The sequence below is a fragment of the Alosa alosa genome, chromosome 11 (genome assembly GCF_017589495.1).
Source record: "Alosa alosa isolate M-15738 ecotype Scorff River chromosome 11, AALO_Geno_1.1, whole genome shotgun sequence".
NCBI lineage: Eukaryota > Metazoa > Chordata > Actinopteri > Clupeiformes > Clupeidae > Alosa > Alosa alosa.
Window position 1 is genome coordinate 7,739,325 of NC_063199.1, and position 17,543 is coordinate 7,756,867.

Below are 17,543 nucleotides of genomic sequence, written 5' to 3' on the forward strand. Positions count from 1 at the left end.
AGAAAGTGCAGCCAACCATGTGGCCCCATTTGAGGCCGCCCAGTCCAGTCCCTCTGAACCGACGTGAAAGATCATAGATACATAGGCCTGTGTGGATACAAACAATATCATGTTATGTGTGCGGCTGTTCGACACGTCATGACTCTGTTCCATATCTGACACGATTGTCATTCATCCTTTATTTAAGTTATTTTTCCACTGTGTAATGAATCATATTAACAGTAGCCTAGGCTAAAATTAACACATTGATTTGATTGACGATATGCTGGGATGTTTCAAACGAATTATATTTGAATGTTTTAAACCGTGGCATACATAACATATGGGAGGGTGGTGAACGAGAAACATTGGCTTGGAACTGGCTTGGAACTCACCCCTGGATAGCCTTGGTTGATCAGGTAGCCCGATCGCCATAGATCAAGCTAACCAGTGGTACAATGGTATTAATTCCAGACATGGACACTGGTATTTCCCGAAGACTAAATAGACATCTAAATATCTTACCATCTTCTGCCGTGCCCCTCCCACTCGTAGAAGCCTGTGCGAAGCAGACTTGGTATCTCCGGGAGCGACGATGTGGGAGTGCGCGTGTCCGAGAAAGGGAGAGCGCTGGAGCACCTGAACAACTGGGCGGACGCGCGCTTTCGCTGTCCACGGTTCTGAAAGCGCTCGAATAGCAGGAGTCTGGGATAGGCTGCATTTGAATCGCTCAAAACCAAACCTGAAATGGTAAATCTTATGTCACCTGAGTGTTCACCTTTTGTGTGTTAATCTCGGATATTTTCTATCTGGCGTGTGAACAAAGTCTTCCAGTCTGCTCGGTTCTTTCTCCCACATGCAATTGGCATACGGAAAATGGATCTGCAAGGGCCAGCATTCCACAAGGCAAAAACAGAAATGTTCGTGACTGTAAAATAATCTCTACCTCCAGTTGTGCATGCAGGCGTTTTTGCGCACATTTCATTCGCTCTCCAAGGATTACAACTCTCGCAACACGATCCACCTCGGAGAAAGAGACAAGCCATTTTATTCACACTCAAGCAATATGTTCGGACATCTTCCTCATCCAAACCAGGTTTTCTCTTTATAAGTACCAAACGGAGCGTCGACTTTGGACATGGATACCATGAAACAGCGAGTGTTTGCCCCCAGCAAAGAGGGGCTGAAAAATTTGGCCGGGAAGACCCTGGGGCAGCTCCAGAGGTATAAATCATTACTATAATTTTCCCCCCATTTCATACTGTTTGGTGTGACTGGTATTCCATTTTAATATCAGCCTACAACATTTAAAAACGTTAATATACTTTATACTGTTAAATTAATTACCCTACACAATTAGCCTACACATTGATCGAAAATGTATCTCCCTGTAAGAATTCCACGCATGGAAAATAGAGTTCATAGCCTAAATAAGACCATCCTTATCCCTTACAGAAACAGGACAGATACTGTGGGCTACATTCACTTAATTCGTTGGTAAAAATGGTTGAAATATGCGGTGAGAAAAGATGAGATGAATCCCTTGGGATTTTTTTTTCAGTAGTGGTTGTGGTTGTCGTAAATAATTAATGAATGAGACCGAATCGTGACATGAGGCGTAAGAATAACTATATTTCGTGATACATTGCATTGGTCTGTTTTATATGAAGAATCTTCATGAACCAAAAGATTATTTACTTTCTTTAGTAAATGGGAAGACAATGAAATGATAATGGATGCATGTAAGCCAGCTGTTCATAATAAAATAGGTCATTTTTCAAGAATAAATAACCATTTTTCCTTTGTTTTAGCCAACCCATTGTTGACTCTTTTAGCGTTTTAGATAGCATATTTTTTTAATGAAAGGCTATAAAAGCAATAGCCTAGACACTGTAACTGGAATAATTGGACACTGGAATAATTATTTCTAAACATAAAAAGCATAGGCTAGCCTATAAGAAACGAACGAAGCTCTTATTATTATTATTTTACCAAAATAGCAAAAGTTAACGAATTTATTTATTAACAATTCGCCTTTTCCCATTTTGTTAAGCACACAGAGTGAGTGGCAGGAGAGCACACAGCTCACGAATCTCTTCAGAGTGATTCACAACCTGACATACCTCCATTTCACTATGTCCCACTGTCTTTCGATGAGATGAGTAGACAGGCCTAAGCCAAACGAAATGTCGCTATTCTTTTGACATTTTCTTTGGTGGTGATTCATTTGTATATTCAGTTGTAGGCCTATACACTTTTTGGATTCTTTAATCAAAGACGTCTCATTGTTTGAGTGTTTAAAGTGACTACAAATCTGTAACCTCCGATGATGTGACTAACGCTATAAATTGTAAATCAGACACTTTAAAAGATGAATAGGTTGCTGCAGTGCGGTGTAGGCTAAGCTACGTATTCGTTGAGGGAGGAAAAACGACCAAGCAAATAGGCTATGATGTGCATTGCACTTTCCCTAATACATTTATTTCTGAAAATATTTTATCTTAATAGTTCACATTAATGTAACGACAAATAACCTAATGTCTCGACATGCAAATAATCCCTAGTTCTGACATTAAGTGCTATATAGATTTAAATCCAATTACTGTCAAACTATTCGTTAAATTTCACACCTGCCAACGGCAGTAGTCCAGTTAACTGTTTGTTACCCCAAAACCGAGCAACAGCAGAATTTAAATCCCATCCGCCGGTAGCCTATTGTGGCCAAAACCAGCTGTTAATAGGGCTCTAGAATGGGCCGTAACCTGACATTTCCAGTTATTTGAAAAAAGTAGAAGTAGACATATAAATCAATGCCGTTAAATTCCTGGAGATCAAATTAATCCATGCCTTTGACCTGTCAGGGTGATGGAGAAGCGTCATGACACCGGAGAAGTTATCGAGCTGACGGAGGATGGAAGACCCAAGGAGGTCAAAGAGAAGAGAGCACCTCTGTGCGACTGCACGTGCTTCGGGCTTCCCCGCCGCTATATTATCGCCATCATGAGTGGCCTTGGCTTCTGCATCTCCTTCGGCATCCGCTGCAACCTGGGCGTGGCAATCGTGAGCATGGTCAACAACAGCACCATTCACCGGGATGGCAAGATTATTGTCACTGAGGTGCGTGATACGCCCCGCCCCTTAGCTCCGCCCAAACCATTCAGCTCATGAATTTCAGTTTATAATATTATACGTTACAGTCATACATAATTTTGTCATGGACAGTTTTGCATTTTATATTTTCTGATAAATGGTTCTAGGCCCTATGGTATCTATCTATCTATCTATCTATCTATCTATCTATCAAAATTACCCATGTGGAAAATAAAATGTGCTAATTCAGAGTGAAACTGTCTTGTGCCTGTATTTATTCAGGCTATTTAGGGCTGCTCCTAGGCAAAGCTGTACTGATTTCATCTGTCAGCAGAGTGATTGTGATAGGCTACGTTCTGGTTTCTGACAGAAAGCCAAATTTAACTGGGATCCGGAGACGGTGGGTATGATCCATGGCTCTTTCTTCTGGGGCTACATCGTCACGCAGATACCTGGAGGATACATCTCATCACGTCTGGCCGCCAACAGGTGACTGAGTGCGCTGCGCTCTAACCGAATAAGCTAATAAAACTGTTGCTGTATGAGCCCAAGCACGAATTTTAGTTTAACTAGTTCAGGGTTTAATTGTGATCCTGAGAACACAATGAGAGCTTCTAAATATAAAGAGACTGAGAAGGCCTGCTGTTTGAAACGTTCCGTTAACCTTTTTTGGGGTCTCGTCAACTATGATCAACTTACCGATTTCCCTTATGCGCACTTGGCGCTGGGGTTGACTGGCAGTTGAGTGATGGAGTCGTGACACTAATGCCGGTGAAAGCTATAGCTGGTCGCACCAGAGGGGGCGTGGAGCTTGTCTCCACGTGTTAATGAGGTCCCATGGGAGAAGCGTGTCTAATCTTGGAAAGGGAGCAATTTGGTATAGCCTAACCCCTTTGCTTAATTTATTTTATTTTATTTTATTTTATTTTATTTTATTTTATTTTACCTTTACCTGATTTTTGTGTCAGTGTTGCCATCCATAATTCTATGCGTTTAGTCTAAAGACCTGTAGCCTAAATAATCCAAATGAATGTAAAAATTTGAGTGACCATATACGGCTATTTATACAGTAATGATAATAGTCTACTAATTCGTTTTGAAAAAAAAATAAAATAATGATAGACCTATTCCGGTCTCATCGTCTAGCCTTTAAAAACAACCCCAGCTCATCTATAATCTAGGCTACCACGTTAATGATTCCCCTTGAAATTTTGCCTGTTTAAAATTCGGTTTCACGGCAGGTCTCTGAATTTCTTTCTCACTGAGCTGGCTTGCTCAACCCTATGATACGACCTGACAAAAATATGAATGAAATGCACAACAGAAACAAAACAGTCCTATTTCTGGAGTCTACAATTTCGAGTGGATAAAATATGTGGCTTTATCTATGTAGCCTAGCAGACATTTAACATTGAATTATAATGCTAATAATACAGTGAATGAATATTGATCGATATATCCTCGTTTTAACATTGTACCCTCTACTTTAATTTGATTTCCTCTGACTTAATTTACAGAGTCTTTGGGGCCGCTATTTTTCTCACGTCAACACTAAATATGTTCATTCCATCTGCGGCTCGTGTGCACTATGGATGCGTCATCTTCGTGAGAATACTCCAGGGATTGGTGGAGGTAAACTGAAAGATTAATATATTCTTCACTGCAGTCTCGTTAGTTTCACTATGTAGGCTATCACTATCTGTTGTGTATAGAAAATCTGATGATTTTTGCCGTAATTCTGAAAAACATTTGCCTAATCAGTCATTGACTTGAGATAGCCTTTTATTTCTTTGTAGGCTACCCTATTCATTGCCGTTGTGTTCCGAGTACGTCAATGTATGCTATGGTTTGGCGGGATGAAGCTATACTTCAAAAGGAGATATCATGTTGAATATTTCATGGTTAGCCCCTGTTGAATGTTAATGCGTCAGAATATGAATTCTAATTACAATGGAAAAGCCACAATATCATTGCTGGCACAGACACATACTCAGATCTGCAGTTAGCAGTCACAAAGTACAGGAAAAGCATCACACCTAGGCACTAAGCACTGTTATAGGGGAGAGAGGAGAGAGAGGCGAGGGGGGGCGCGTAAAGGGTTAGAAATTAAGAGCAAGGTTATATCAATCTCTTGCAGTATTCAAGCAAGGACCAACAACAGGAGGGGAGGACGGAGAATGGTAGACAGAGAGAGGGAAGGAGCATATGAAGGACAAGGACATTCATTCCTTTGTTGTTTTGTACACAACATTTGTTCAAATCCAGGAAGTCTCAGGGCACATGTGAGGAAGAGATTGATTTTAAGGGAAGAAACAGGGCAACCCAGTCTCCATGAATATCATCTTAATACTGCAAATTAAACATTAGCTGTTCAGACCTGCTCCCCGGCAAGCCCCAGCTATTTGGTCCTATCAAAGGCTGATTGTGTGCCAATTAGTGACTAATGAAGATTTAATGGGAACATTACTGTTTAGGTAGCTGAGCAGACAGCCAGCTTGAATTTCCCTGAATCAGGGAGTCACATTAATCCCTGCCACACAGGAGACTCTGGAGATTACTAGTTTGGTTTTGTGATAACATGCAATTTTCCTCTGAGGACCAGCAGTGGAAATTGCACCTATCTGGTGTTGTGTGCTCCTGACTTAACTGAATTAGTGTTCCCTATTGTGAATTCATGGTGGCTTGGTATAGTTACACCATGGTAACCGTGTTTTAATGTATGGGTTTCAGGGTGTGACTTACCCTGCATGTCATGGGATCTGGAGTAAGTGGGCTCCACCTTTGGAGAGGAGTCGCCTGGCAACCACCTCTTTCTGTGGTATGTAAAGACTTAAATGTCCAAACAGACTCTGAAAATAGTGGTTATAAACAATATGTGCATTCATTGCCTTAAGCACAAATATGATGTATTACCAGAAATTCAGGAAAAAATGTAACCTAGAAGTCTCCGTTTTCTCTTGTCTTCCATGTCCTTCCTCAGGTTCCTATGCTGGAGCAGTAATAGCCATGCCCCTGGCTGGGATCTTGGTGCAGTACTCAGGCTGGTCTTCTGTCTTCTACATTTATAGTGAGTTCTTGATAAATGAACTGGATAGTATTTTGCCCCCTTTATTAAAGGATGAGGGCTGGATTATGGATGATTGACAAACTATATTTGTGTGGCGAATCTGTGTAGACATTATTGAAACAATACTGATGTGATTATGAAATCCCAAAGTCATCATATGAACAAGATATTAAGTCATTCAAACCTTTCCGTCTGAGTCAGGAGTTTAGTTTAATTGTGGCAGTCGTATTTTTCCACCTGACTTAAGAGGCATGTATATATGCTATAGATGCTATGCTTTCTTATGGCTGAGTCTGGGGGTAGCATGCACAATGAGAAGAGCAGAGGTCCAAGCAGTGATCCTTGTGGCACTCTGCATTGTATCTTTGGATGGTAGTGAGTTTTGTCACATGTTTGTTAAACATTCACATGCATAATCTGAGCAACATTGGAGGTGTCATGTTATGTGCTCCTGTTCACATTTACCAGGCGTTCAAACCTTTGTAGCAGTTAATGATAGAAATTGGTGTTGAAGGCTGATCTGAGGTCTGTTGTTGGGCAGTATTTGTACTATAATCTGAGATATTTCAAAATGCTTTCCAACTACATTTCCATTTCCATTTATACATATATCTGCTATTGCAAGATTACTGAGGTTAGGGTTGGGTTCTAATAGAATACAGATGAGAATATTTGTCTTAAATCTTAAACATTGGTAGAGTATTCTTACGCTTTGTGGTTATTGGTTCCATTTATGTTTTTTATGTTTATATTTGTGGTTCTTAGCATATACTTTTGTCCAAAGCGACATCTTTACATAGTTACAAAACTGCAATTAACTGAGATTAGCCTGGGCAAACCCAGACTAACCTGATAGCAAACAGGTTTTTTTGCTCTGCAAATCAGTCTGGTAAGGAGCCCATTGACATCCATTTCCGCATCACCAAAAAAAACAGGAACATGTTATGTCTTTGGAATTGAGTAAAACGCTGCATTTAAAACCTTAATTTACAAGAAAGATGTGTTTGCTACACTTCCGAAACGATTTGGTTAGAGTTTAATGCACCAATTTAAGTTTAATTTGGCTGCTGGTTATGTCCCTGGAAGTCATAAAACGGCAAGTTCGGCGTCAATGGGATCCTTTCCAGACGAACATGCAAAGCAAATTCAAATTTGCTAACAGGTTTGTCTGGGTTCACCAGGCTAGACTGAGATAACTTAGATTCTTAAATCAGGGAATTAAGTTCAGAGAGAGGAGAATATAACATATTTTACAGTAAGATCACAGCTCGCCTGCTGGTAGTTTCTCAGGCACAGTAGCTCTACTTTAGCTTGAGGTCTGTTACAACTTCAGCTGCTCTGACAATCTTTCTAAACCTTTCTAATCAGGAGAGAATGCATTGTGTTGAACAAGTTCTCTGTAGCGCTTTCCACATTTTAAGTGATACAGGAGGACTTTTTCCTGAGAGTCTATAGCTGCTTTCAGATATAGGTGTAAGTCCCTATGTTCAGCGGTGGTTGGGAATTATATCTGAACAACATAACTAGACATTTGGAACTCCGAACTTAGCCGACTCTTACACTACTCCCCTCCTAGTATTTCGGACGGACATTATGTAAATGAGCTCATGACTGAATGAATTGAAGAACATGGTGAGATTCTGTTTATTTACGTGCTCAACCATGTTCAACCATGCAGAGATTCTGTTCATGTGCGTCGGTGTCATTCACACATAATGTCTGCATGTAAGCTAAGCATTATATCTGAATCACCCGAAGGGTCGGACATCCGTTTGACAAAGATCCGCAAATAGTGCGGAGGACATGTCTGAAAACAGTTATTGTAAACCATTTCTCTGTGTGTGTGTGTGTGTGTGTGTGTGTGTGTGTGTGTTTTTACTCCTGCAGGTAGTTTTGGCATTGTGTGGTACATGTTCTGGATCCTGGTATCATATGAGAGCCCAGCTGACCACCCTACTATCACTACTGAGGAGCGGGCCTACATCGAGGAGAGCATTGGCGAGAGTGCCATGTTAATGGGGCCGGCTGATGTGAGATTGCACCTCTGTTTCATCTTTTGGTAACACTTTACTTGGATAGTTCGCCCGTAGAGATTTAACAGATCATCTGTTGAGATTTATCTTCAGTATGTAAAATTGTTGTTGAACAATTACTGAACATCACCCTAATCAAATTCAAACCTTTACCTTAACTGTAACCATACATTTAGTTAACAGAGTGTCAATTTATAGTTTGTTGATAATCAGAGCATCTGTAGATAGTCTGTGGGTGGACTCTCCATGTAAAGTGTGACCCATTTAACAGAAGGAAACATAGACATTTACTTATATGATTCATGCCATCTTGGTCTAATAACTTCACTAGATTTTAAAATAAGAAGAATATGTGGGTGGTGTGGGTTGATGTAAAACAGCCAGTGGCTTAAAGATACAGTCTGTATCTTTGATTTTTGTCGATAGCCAATCAAATGATACCCTTTTTGTACTGTCCTGAAGCAACCTGTTGATTAGCTAGGATTCCTATTCAGCCTATAGAACCAGGACTGTGTATAAAGAGTTATTTGAGCACAAACACACAGAACAGGTAGATCAGGAGGAGCAATTTGCTGAATTTGAAAGTGTATTGGATCAAAATGGATGGCACAGGGTATAATGAATATGAATGCATTATGAATCAATGTGATGTCACTTAGCATCACACCTTTTTTTATTCGTCTGTAGAAATTTAAGACTCCCTGGAGGAAGTTCTTCACCTCCATGCCCGTCTATGCAATCATCGTGGCCAACTTCTGCCGCAGCTGGACCTTCTATCTGCTGCTCATCAGTCAGCCGGCGTACTTCGAGGAGGTGTTTGGCTTTGAGATCAGCAAGGTGAGATGTCTCTCTGTGGTCTTTTGCTCGACTTAACTTCAGTGGCTTCTGCCTCAGTATTCAGTAGTTATTGGCTAAGGCGGTCTTGACCATAGCAGTGGCCAATGACATTATTCTGTGGTCCTTAAGCTCTGAGAAAAATAAAAAGAAGGAGATGTCCATTGATAACGTGTAGAGTATGTGTTGTTCCCCCTTAATGATTTGGTGTATCCAACAAACAAACTAGCAAATGAATCACCCCTTTAATTCTTAATTTGACAACACATCATTTTCCCTCACAGTAAAGATACACATAGGGCAAAACCCCAAACACTGCTGTTCTTGTCCTGAATGTTGATATAGGAATATGTCAAACAATATTGAATATGTCAAACAATAACTGCCAAAATACCCAATATCTTGAAAACAGAAATGTTGTGCAAGCCAAAATCTGTGGGCACAATTACAGTGGGGGCATGAGGTACGTTCCTCACAAAATTGGGCAAATTCAAAGACTTTGGGAGGATTATTTTAAAAATTAAAAGATCGAGATCCACTTAGGTTCAATGGGCACAATGCAACTGCTTCATATACAATCAACACTGTAACTACTACGTGACATAATGTGCTAATTTTCTTGTTGGATGTCCATGGACTGCCAGATCACTAAAGGCTCAATGGACAACTTGTATATCTGTCAACCATTGCAATGTTTGTGTTAATCTTGAGGATGTGTTACACCGAACATGGCTGTGCAAGGCAATCTGCTAACACCAGTCCTGATTGAATCAATGGCATCAATGACTGCTGCGACTGTGTCATGGCCTTCATCTAACAGTCCCATATCAGATTGCGTCTACTTCTTCGGACGTTTCAAAAGGATTGGTCGGAGGCAGAGGACCGCAAATAAATCCCGACACTGTTATTGATTGTTGGCCACTACGATGGCGAGGACGGTCGGTGGAATGAATTGGAGGAGCATGATTGCTATGTTTCAGACAGAAGATTGATTCGTTGGGGAGTAGCCAAGCCGAGGCCACAGTGGATAGACAGGTCAGAAAGGGATGGAGTGAGCTGATTACTCGCAAAGTCGTAGCTGTAGCACAAATTAGGCCTGAAATCCTCATGCTGAAAAGTCCATTTCTCCCCTCCCCTTTTGTGTGGCATCGAAAGATGGCCCTGGGGACAAAGGACCCCCTCAACCTGTCTGTTGAGCATGACAGTGACATAAGTCTGCCACTGAACATGCTCCTCTGTGTAGTGGATGGCAGTCATTGTTAGGCTGGGTGAACCCAGCCTTGTTCATGATCGGCAGCATCCTGCTCATGGTCTGTTTCTCTGCAGTTGTTGTGATTGACTTTGCAGTTTGTGAGTGACTCCAGCTCAATGCCAACAACAGAGCCAGCTTTCCTTACCAGCCTGTTCAGTCGCCCAGCATCCCTCTTCTTAAGCACCTCCCCAGCACACCACAGCACAAAAGAGGAGACTGGCAATGACAGACTGGTAAAGCATCCAGAGGAACCAGTTTATTGTCCATGTGTATCCCCAGGTACTTATATGTGCTGACCACCTCCACATTGACCTCTTCAACGGAGACTGGCAGCATAGGTGGCTTAGATCTCCTGAAATTCACCACCATCTCCTTGGTCTTTGTTGCGTTCAGCTGCAGATGGTTGAGCTTGCACCATTGCATCGAAGTTATCCACCAGGTTCCTGTACTTGCCCTCCCTGACACACCCCACAATTGCAGTGTCATCCGAAAACTTCTGCATGTGGCATGACTCAGAGTTGTAGCTGAAGTCAGACGTGTACACGGTGAACAGGAACGAGCAGGAACAGTGAAAGCACAGTCCCCTGAGGTGCCCCGGTGCTGCTGATCACAGTCTCTGAGAAGCAGTCCTTCAGCCTGACGAACTGTGGTCTCTCCGTCAGGTAGTCTGTGATCCAGGATACCAGGTGAGCATCAACCCCCATCTGCACAAGCTTGTCTCTCAATCTGACAGGCTGAATGGTATTCAAGGTGCTGGAGAAATCAAAGAACATGATTCTCACAGCACTTTTCCCCTTGTCCAGATGAGATTGCGTTCAGTGCAGTAGGTTAGGTATATGATGCGTATATGATCTATGATGATTAAGATATATGATCCCCAGGCTATCAGGATTCTAAATGAGGATTATAGCAGGAGCAGCAGCATAGCCTAAACACTTTGCACTTTCTTTCTTTATTCTTCTTTTATACATCCTTTGCACAGTCTTGGAGTCAGTGGAACAAGCATTTCACTGCATTTATAGGCTACCTGTAATGTATGTGACAAATAAACATTTGATTTGATTTGATTGATTTGATGGCATGCTCCATGCCCACCTTCTCCTGGTATGCAAACTGGTGCAGGTCGAGTGAGTGGCGGACCTGGGGAGCAGTCGCTCCATGGTCTTCATCATGTGTGATGTTAGAGCGACTGGCCTAAAGTCATTAGGCTCACTGGGATGTGGCTTCTTTGGAAGTGGTTTGAGACATGATGTCTTCCACATTGCTGGTACCTTTCCCAGTCAGAGGCTCAGGTTGAAGACCTGCTGCAGAGGCTCCCCCAGTTCCACAGCACAGGCTTTGAGCAGTATAGGAAACACTCGGTCTGGGCCGGCTGCTTTCCTGAGGCGAAATCTACTCAGTCTTCCTCTGACCTGATTCACCGTGATGATGATAGTATTTTGGAGGATTGATTGAAGAGATGCTTAAGATGTATTTAAGCAATAATATTACTTAAACAAAGAAAAGACTAGAAACACTTACAGCAAGTGCAAAATAACCATAATAAGCAGAAAACAAATGGCAAATGAATAATACCCTAGAGAGGTGGTGGGTTATTGGATGGAATAATTATGTGAACAATAAAAGTTGTATTGTGGGTAAGCAAACAGCACAGACAATTCCCTAGAATTACTAGTGCTATGAATTCTAACCCATTAGCACCAACGTGTGCAGAGATTAATTAGACTGCTCTGTTTATCTTCCTACTGCACATATTCTGCTCGTACTAGACTTCATATGCCCTCAGGTTTAAAGATGACACAATTCAGGAAGATGTATGGTGTTTTTTTAGTCACATCATGATTTGATATAAACCACTGACAGAGATTTCCACAGATTACACCTGACAGCTGGTGTACACACCATCTCCTTTGCAATACTATATGCCTCTTGAGTCTGAATATTTAAAATGTATAGGTAGACATACTGTATCAAACATTTCCATCCTTAGAAACCTCCTGATCTTCAGTTAAATACACAAATACACCTGTAAGTTTTTTCTTCTGTAATGTATCAGGGAGTATGCCATGTGACCAGCACTGCTGACAGAAAAGGCTCTGGTCATTTGCCAGCCATTAGTATATTGCCATTTTACTATTTTCTCCTTGGGGCCTTTCCCATTCCTGTGCAGTGCTGGGAGCATGTTGTCATAAAAAACATGATTGTTATGTTTGGTCAGACTTAAATATTGTGGATAAGAGAAATGGGTAGAATATCTGCACTTCGCAGTTCACAACCTAGACTCTATATTACAAAACACAGTCAGATCATCTTGTCCCCTGGTTTTACAGTGCAATCCATTTTTGGCCCTCCTTTCTCAGTCTATACTGTTACTGTATACAAACTCACCCCTGTCTCGCTCTTCCTCCCTGTCTGCGTTCAGGTGGGTATGATCTCGGCTTTGCCTCACCTGGTGATGACCATCATCGTGCCGATCGGAGGACAACTGGCTGACTTCCTGCGCAGCAAGAAGATCATGTCCACCACAAACGTCAGGAAGATCATGAACTGTGGAGGTGAGAGGAAGTCAGAGTAGAGATTTATGAAAATTATCCACAAGAGCCTACGGCCTAACCAGTATTTAGCTGTTCATAAAGCCCAACATTACAGGTTGTAGGTCACAGATGACAGCTTCTCTACCCCCCTGCAGGCTTTGGAATGGAGGCCACTCTACTGCTTGTCGTGGGCTGGTCCCACAGTAAACCTGTGGCCATCTCCTTTCTGGTGCTGGCTGTTGGCTTCAGCGGTTTTGCCATATCAGGTAAGAGAAAGTGGAGCATGCTGGGTAAATTGGATAGAGATGGTCAAACAACCTCAGCCTCCCAACTTGGATGAGATGATGGGGACTTGAAGAAAACTTGAAGTGAAGATTATTATATTGTATAGGAAGGGACAGGATGCTACAACAAGAAGTAAAATAATTAATTGTATGGTGCTATTCAACTAAAAATGAATTTAATGCAGGTGCACTTTGGTATAATCATATTGACCTGACTTCCACTTACTATTCAAATGCTTTTCAGCTTTTCAATGTAACCCACTGGTTTAACTGTCCTCATCCCTTAGGGTTTAACGTGAACCACCTAGACATCGCGCCAAGGTATGCCAGTATCCTTATGGGCATCTCAAATGGTGTGGGCACCCTCTCAGGCATGGTTTGCCCCCTCATCGTTGGTGCCATGACCAAAAATAAGGTGCGTAATGCTCTCCTTCGCATCCCTCTTTTGTTTCACCTGTCTGTCTCACACTATCTCTGTCTCACACTATCTCTGTCTCACTCATCTGTCGCCACAATCATTGCCTAAAATGTAGTATATGCTCGTAACATTTGAGCAATTTATTCATTTAAATATGATATGAATTTGTATGATCACTATGCTTAACTTACAATGCAAATACACACAACACACAAATGATTGCTTATTTTGTAGTACACTAGCATGTGGGGAATTTTTCCTTTCACAAATACATTCGCACCACACTATCTACATGGAGGTAGCTAATTGCTTTGTACATTTTTGGTGCGCGTGTTCTTCCCCCTTCCCTCTTTAGACCCGTGAGGAGTGGCAGTATGTCTTCCTGATCGCGTCCCTCGTGCACTACGGGGGCGTGATCTTCTATGGGATCTTCGCGTCCGGTGAGAAGCAGCCGTGGGCCGACCCCGAGGAGACTAGCGAGGAGAAGTGCGGCTTCATCGACGAGGACGAGTTGGCCGAGGAGACGGGCGACATCACGCTATCCCACATGCCCATGGGAGCGCAGGGCATGGCAGCAGGCGGTGCAGCTAAGTCCTACGGGGCCACTACGCAGGTCAACACCGGCTGGGCCCAGAGTTGGGACAAGACTGAAGAGTACATCCAGGAAGGAGCTCCGCAGGCCTATGGCGCAGGCCAGGACCAGGACTACTCCTAGAGCACAAGTACAAATACAGAGGAAATACAGAGGGCAGTCACACAAATAACACACAGTATTAGACATGCACATACATATTCCCCAGATGAATCGCTCGTAGAGGGTGGAGAGAGAGAGAGAGAGAGAGAGAGAGAGAGAGAGAGAGAGAGAGAAATGTAGGCCTATAATTTGAAATAGATATAAAACATATCAAATAGATATTACAATAGATATATTTAAAAAATGTAATGAAATAATAAACAATGCTAAATATAAAGATCCTATAAAGAACAAAAAGTATACCAGACACAAACTTTAAAGATTACTGATAATGTAAATAATTCATAGAAGTGCTATAAAACATTCCTTGCAAAGAAACACAGAAATGCAACACTCTATACAATCAGAGGTGATATAAACTTAGAGGTTTTTGTTTCATTTATGGATTTACTTTGACAATGGATAATAGCCAATACCAGAGCTGATACATCTCTCCTTATGGAAATACTTAGAGGTTTTTGTTTCATTTATGGATTTACTTTGACAATGGATAATAGCCAATACCAGAGCTGATACATCTCTCCTTATGGAAATAAAGAGAGAGAGAGAGAAAGAGATGGAGAGAGAAAGTAAGGAGGGAGTGGAAGAGTCCTGGGCTGGACTTTGTATATTCTGGTTGAGACAAGTTGTGCTACTCCATAGAGATAAAGAAAGAGAAGGGCCACAGCAAGGCATTTACATAATACATATAGTTTAAACAAAATGAGTGTTCTTTAATAGAAAATCTATTTAACAGAGAAAATCTATTGTGGTTTGCGCAATCAAAATTACATATTAAACCTGTTATACTGTATATCTCAATTTAAGATATAATATGTACTATGAATAAAAAAAGTCCTAAATGTAAAGTTATATTTTAACTTTTTTGGTGCAAACTTGTTTAAATCGTGATACATTTCTCATTCCATCCATGTAGATTTCTTCTAAATAGAAACTACAAAAGAAATTTTACCGTGATGGTCTTCAATAGGCCTTTTAACCATCTAGTACTGTAGTAGGATAAGACTTAGTGACACGCACTCATTTCAGAAAGCCGTCTTCATCTGTCCCAGATAGTAGATTCATTGTATGCTGTGTTTTGCACTTCAAGACAAAAGACCCAATTTCACACCAAGATCAGTGATAATGATCGAAATCATGATCTCACTTCCAACCTGATTTCTCATTGGATTAACTGTTAAATTTGGCAACCACTTCCACACATCTAGTGTTTAGACGTTAAGATGGGCTTCTCTAAGAAGTCTGTGTCAGAGAGTCCTTTCTGTAATGAGTGCCATGTGTGTATCATCTGTACTGTATGTCTGAGTCATCAGTATTTTCCATCTGTAACACTGTTTTTAAAGATACTTTGAATGCACTGATGAATATTCTATAGACAACAAATCATTGAAAACAAAAGAGAAATATCTGATTTGTAAAAGTTGTGTTTTTACATGCATATTTACTGTTTGTGTGAGACTGTCGTGATGTGGGGCTGGTGATCGTTGTGCTTCTTGTTATCCTAACTAAGGCCATTCTTTTTGCCATGGACAGAGTCTTGTGGGCATGAAGTGCAGTTATGTTTGTTGTGTCTTCAGTTGGAGGTCTGACTAGTGTTACAAGAAAAAGCACATCTCCTTAGAGAGAGAGAGAAACTAAAAAGTTTCAAGAGTCTCTTGCCAAAATCTCAGACAGGTGTCCATTGGGATTGCTTTATTGTTTTGCTTTTTTAAACGAATGTAACAGTGATGGACTTATGCCATTTGGAATTTTTCTGGGTTTACATCTAACTATCCTTCACTGAGACCTCACTGAGCATGACACCAGTTTCCCATCGATGTATGTCTGCAGTAGTTGGCAAATCTTTGCTTGTTTGGGAAGCTTATTTTTCATACGAGATGCAATAAATCTATAATTATGGTTGCTGGTCTATTGTTGTGTAACATGGTGATGGCAGTCACAGTAATTGTTTTGAAGTCATGTGATTTAAAAAAAAAATCTTCTGGGGTCTACAACTTGTGCTGCTTGATATCCAGGGAGATCATTGCATTGTCCCAGTGGGGAACTCTGAGCCATGAATGTGGGCATTTTTTTTTTCTTGACGGGAGGGTTTGGGTAGGGGGGTAACTTGATTCTTGATGTTGGAAAATCGGCTGATGTTTTTGTACATTTATTGCTCCTCTGTGGAGAATGTGGAACCATAGAATCACCAAAATCTTCATAATTGATTTCAGTCTGACTGAGATCGCTGTGCTGTGATTGTACATCTTTCCTTATGTCTGTATTCAGATCTGCACAGATATTTGATTTGATCTAAATGATACATTCCTGGTTTATTGCCTCAGCTTGAAAAAAAAAAGTAGTGTATTACTGATCAGCACAAGTTATTGATATTGTGTCAAATGAAGAGGTTTGTTAATGTCAGAAAGTGTTCTACTGTATAAATGCTCAAACTATCATTTTATATATAAAAAGAATGCAAACCAGCACAGTCACCCGATGCCTCATCATTGTTCTTGGTATTGATTGATCAAATCATTAATATATGATTTATTATAAAAATCCTTATTTTGTTATGTACCTTGAGTTCATATTATAGGTAAAGGTGACACCACACCACATCAATACAGCTGTAAATGAATCCTGCTCTCAGAGGAATAATGATGTAAAAGACCTGGATGAAAAAGACAGAAATGACAACCACAATGGCCACAGGAAACAGCATAGTTTCTCAGATGGCACATCAGGAAAGGGCAGATTCTCACATCACACAGCAAAACAGCACAGCTTTGCGCATCCCACAACACAGAGCAATCTCACTTCACAAGGAACCAACACAGACGCAACAAAGCACACTCACACATGGGAGACTTATCGGCAACTGAGTGACCAACCATGGACAAGCTTTGCCATGAACAAATAGCTTTTTCACGATGTGATGTCCAGACACCAAGCCTAAATGAAAGGAGCTACACTTAAATACAACACTGTTTACAGTACACAGGCTACCTCCATTGCCCTATCATATATAATTGTGTTCTCACCTCTGCTGATGAGTCCTCTTTGTGCTCTCTTCCCTCTTCTTTTTCTAGTTCCTCTCAGTCTCATTAGGAAATCAATGGTCAAGTCTCCTGGGCATCAAGCTCCGTTATACTGTAGCTAGGGCAGTACCACATCTCACACAGTTCTCTCTCATGCGCACGCTTTCTTACTCATGCTGCAGCACACACACACACACACAATGTTTTTCATTGTTCATATGCATTTTACATTGTTTTTCAACATTTTTTGGTTTGTTAATAAACCAGATATACTCTGT

General features: G+C 41.1%; 1 protein-coding gene across 1 annotated transcript; it reads left to right on the top strand.

Moving 5' to 3' along the window:
• Positions 1–579: 579 nt before the first annotated feature.
• On the top strand, positions 580–16,719 carry slc17a6a (solute carrier family 17 member 6a). Its single transcript, XM_048257663.1, has 13 exons — positions 580–1,203; positions 2,841–3,096; positions 3,440–3,558; positions 4,587–4,701; positions 5,800–5,887; positions 6,050–6,136; positions 8,024–8,166; positions 8,857–9,006; positions 12,678–12,810; positions 12,945–13,055; positions 13,361–13,488; positions 13,847–14,611; positions 14,700–16,719. Exons 1-12 carry the CDS (start codon positions 1,118–1,120, stop codon positions 14,204–14,206), a joined length of 1,776 nt encoding a protein of 591 aa, XP_048113620.1. The 5' UTR covers positions 580–1,117; the 3' UTR covers positions 14,207–14,611; positions 14,700–16,719.
• The last annotated feature ends 824 nt before the right edge of the window (positions 16,720–17,543 follow it).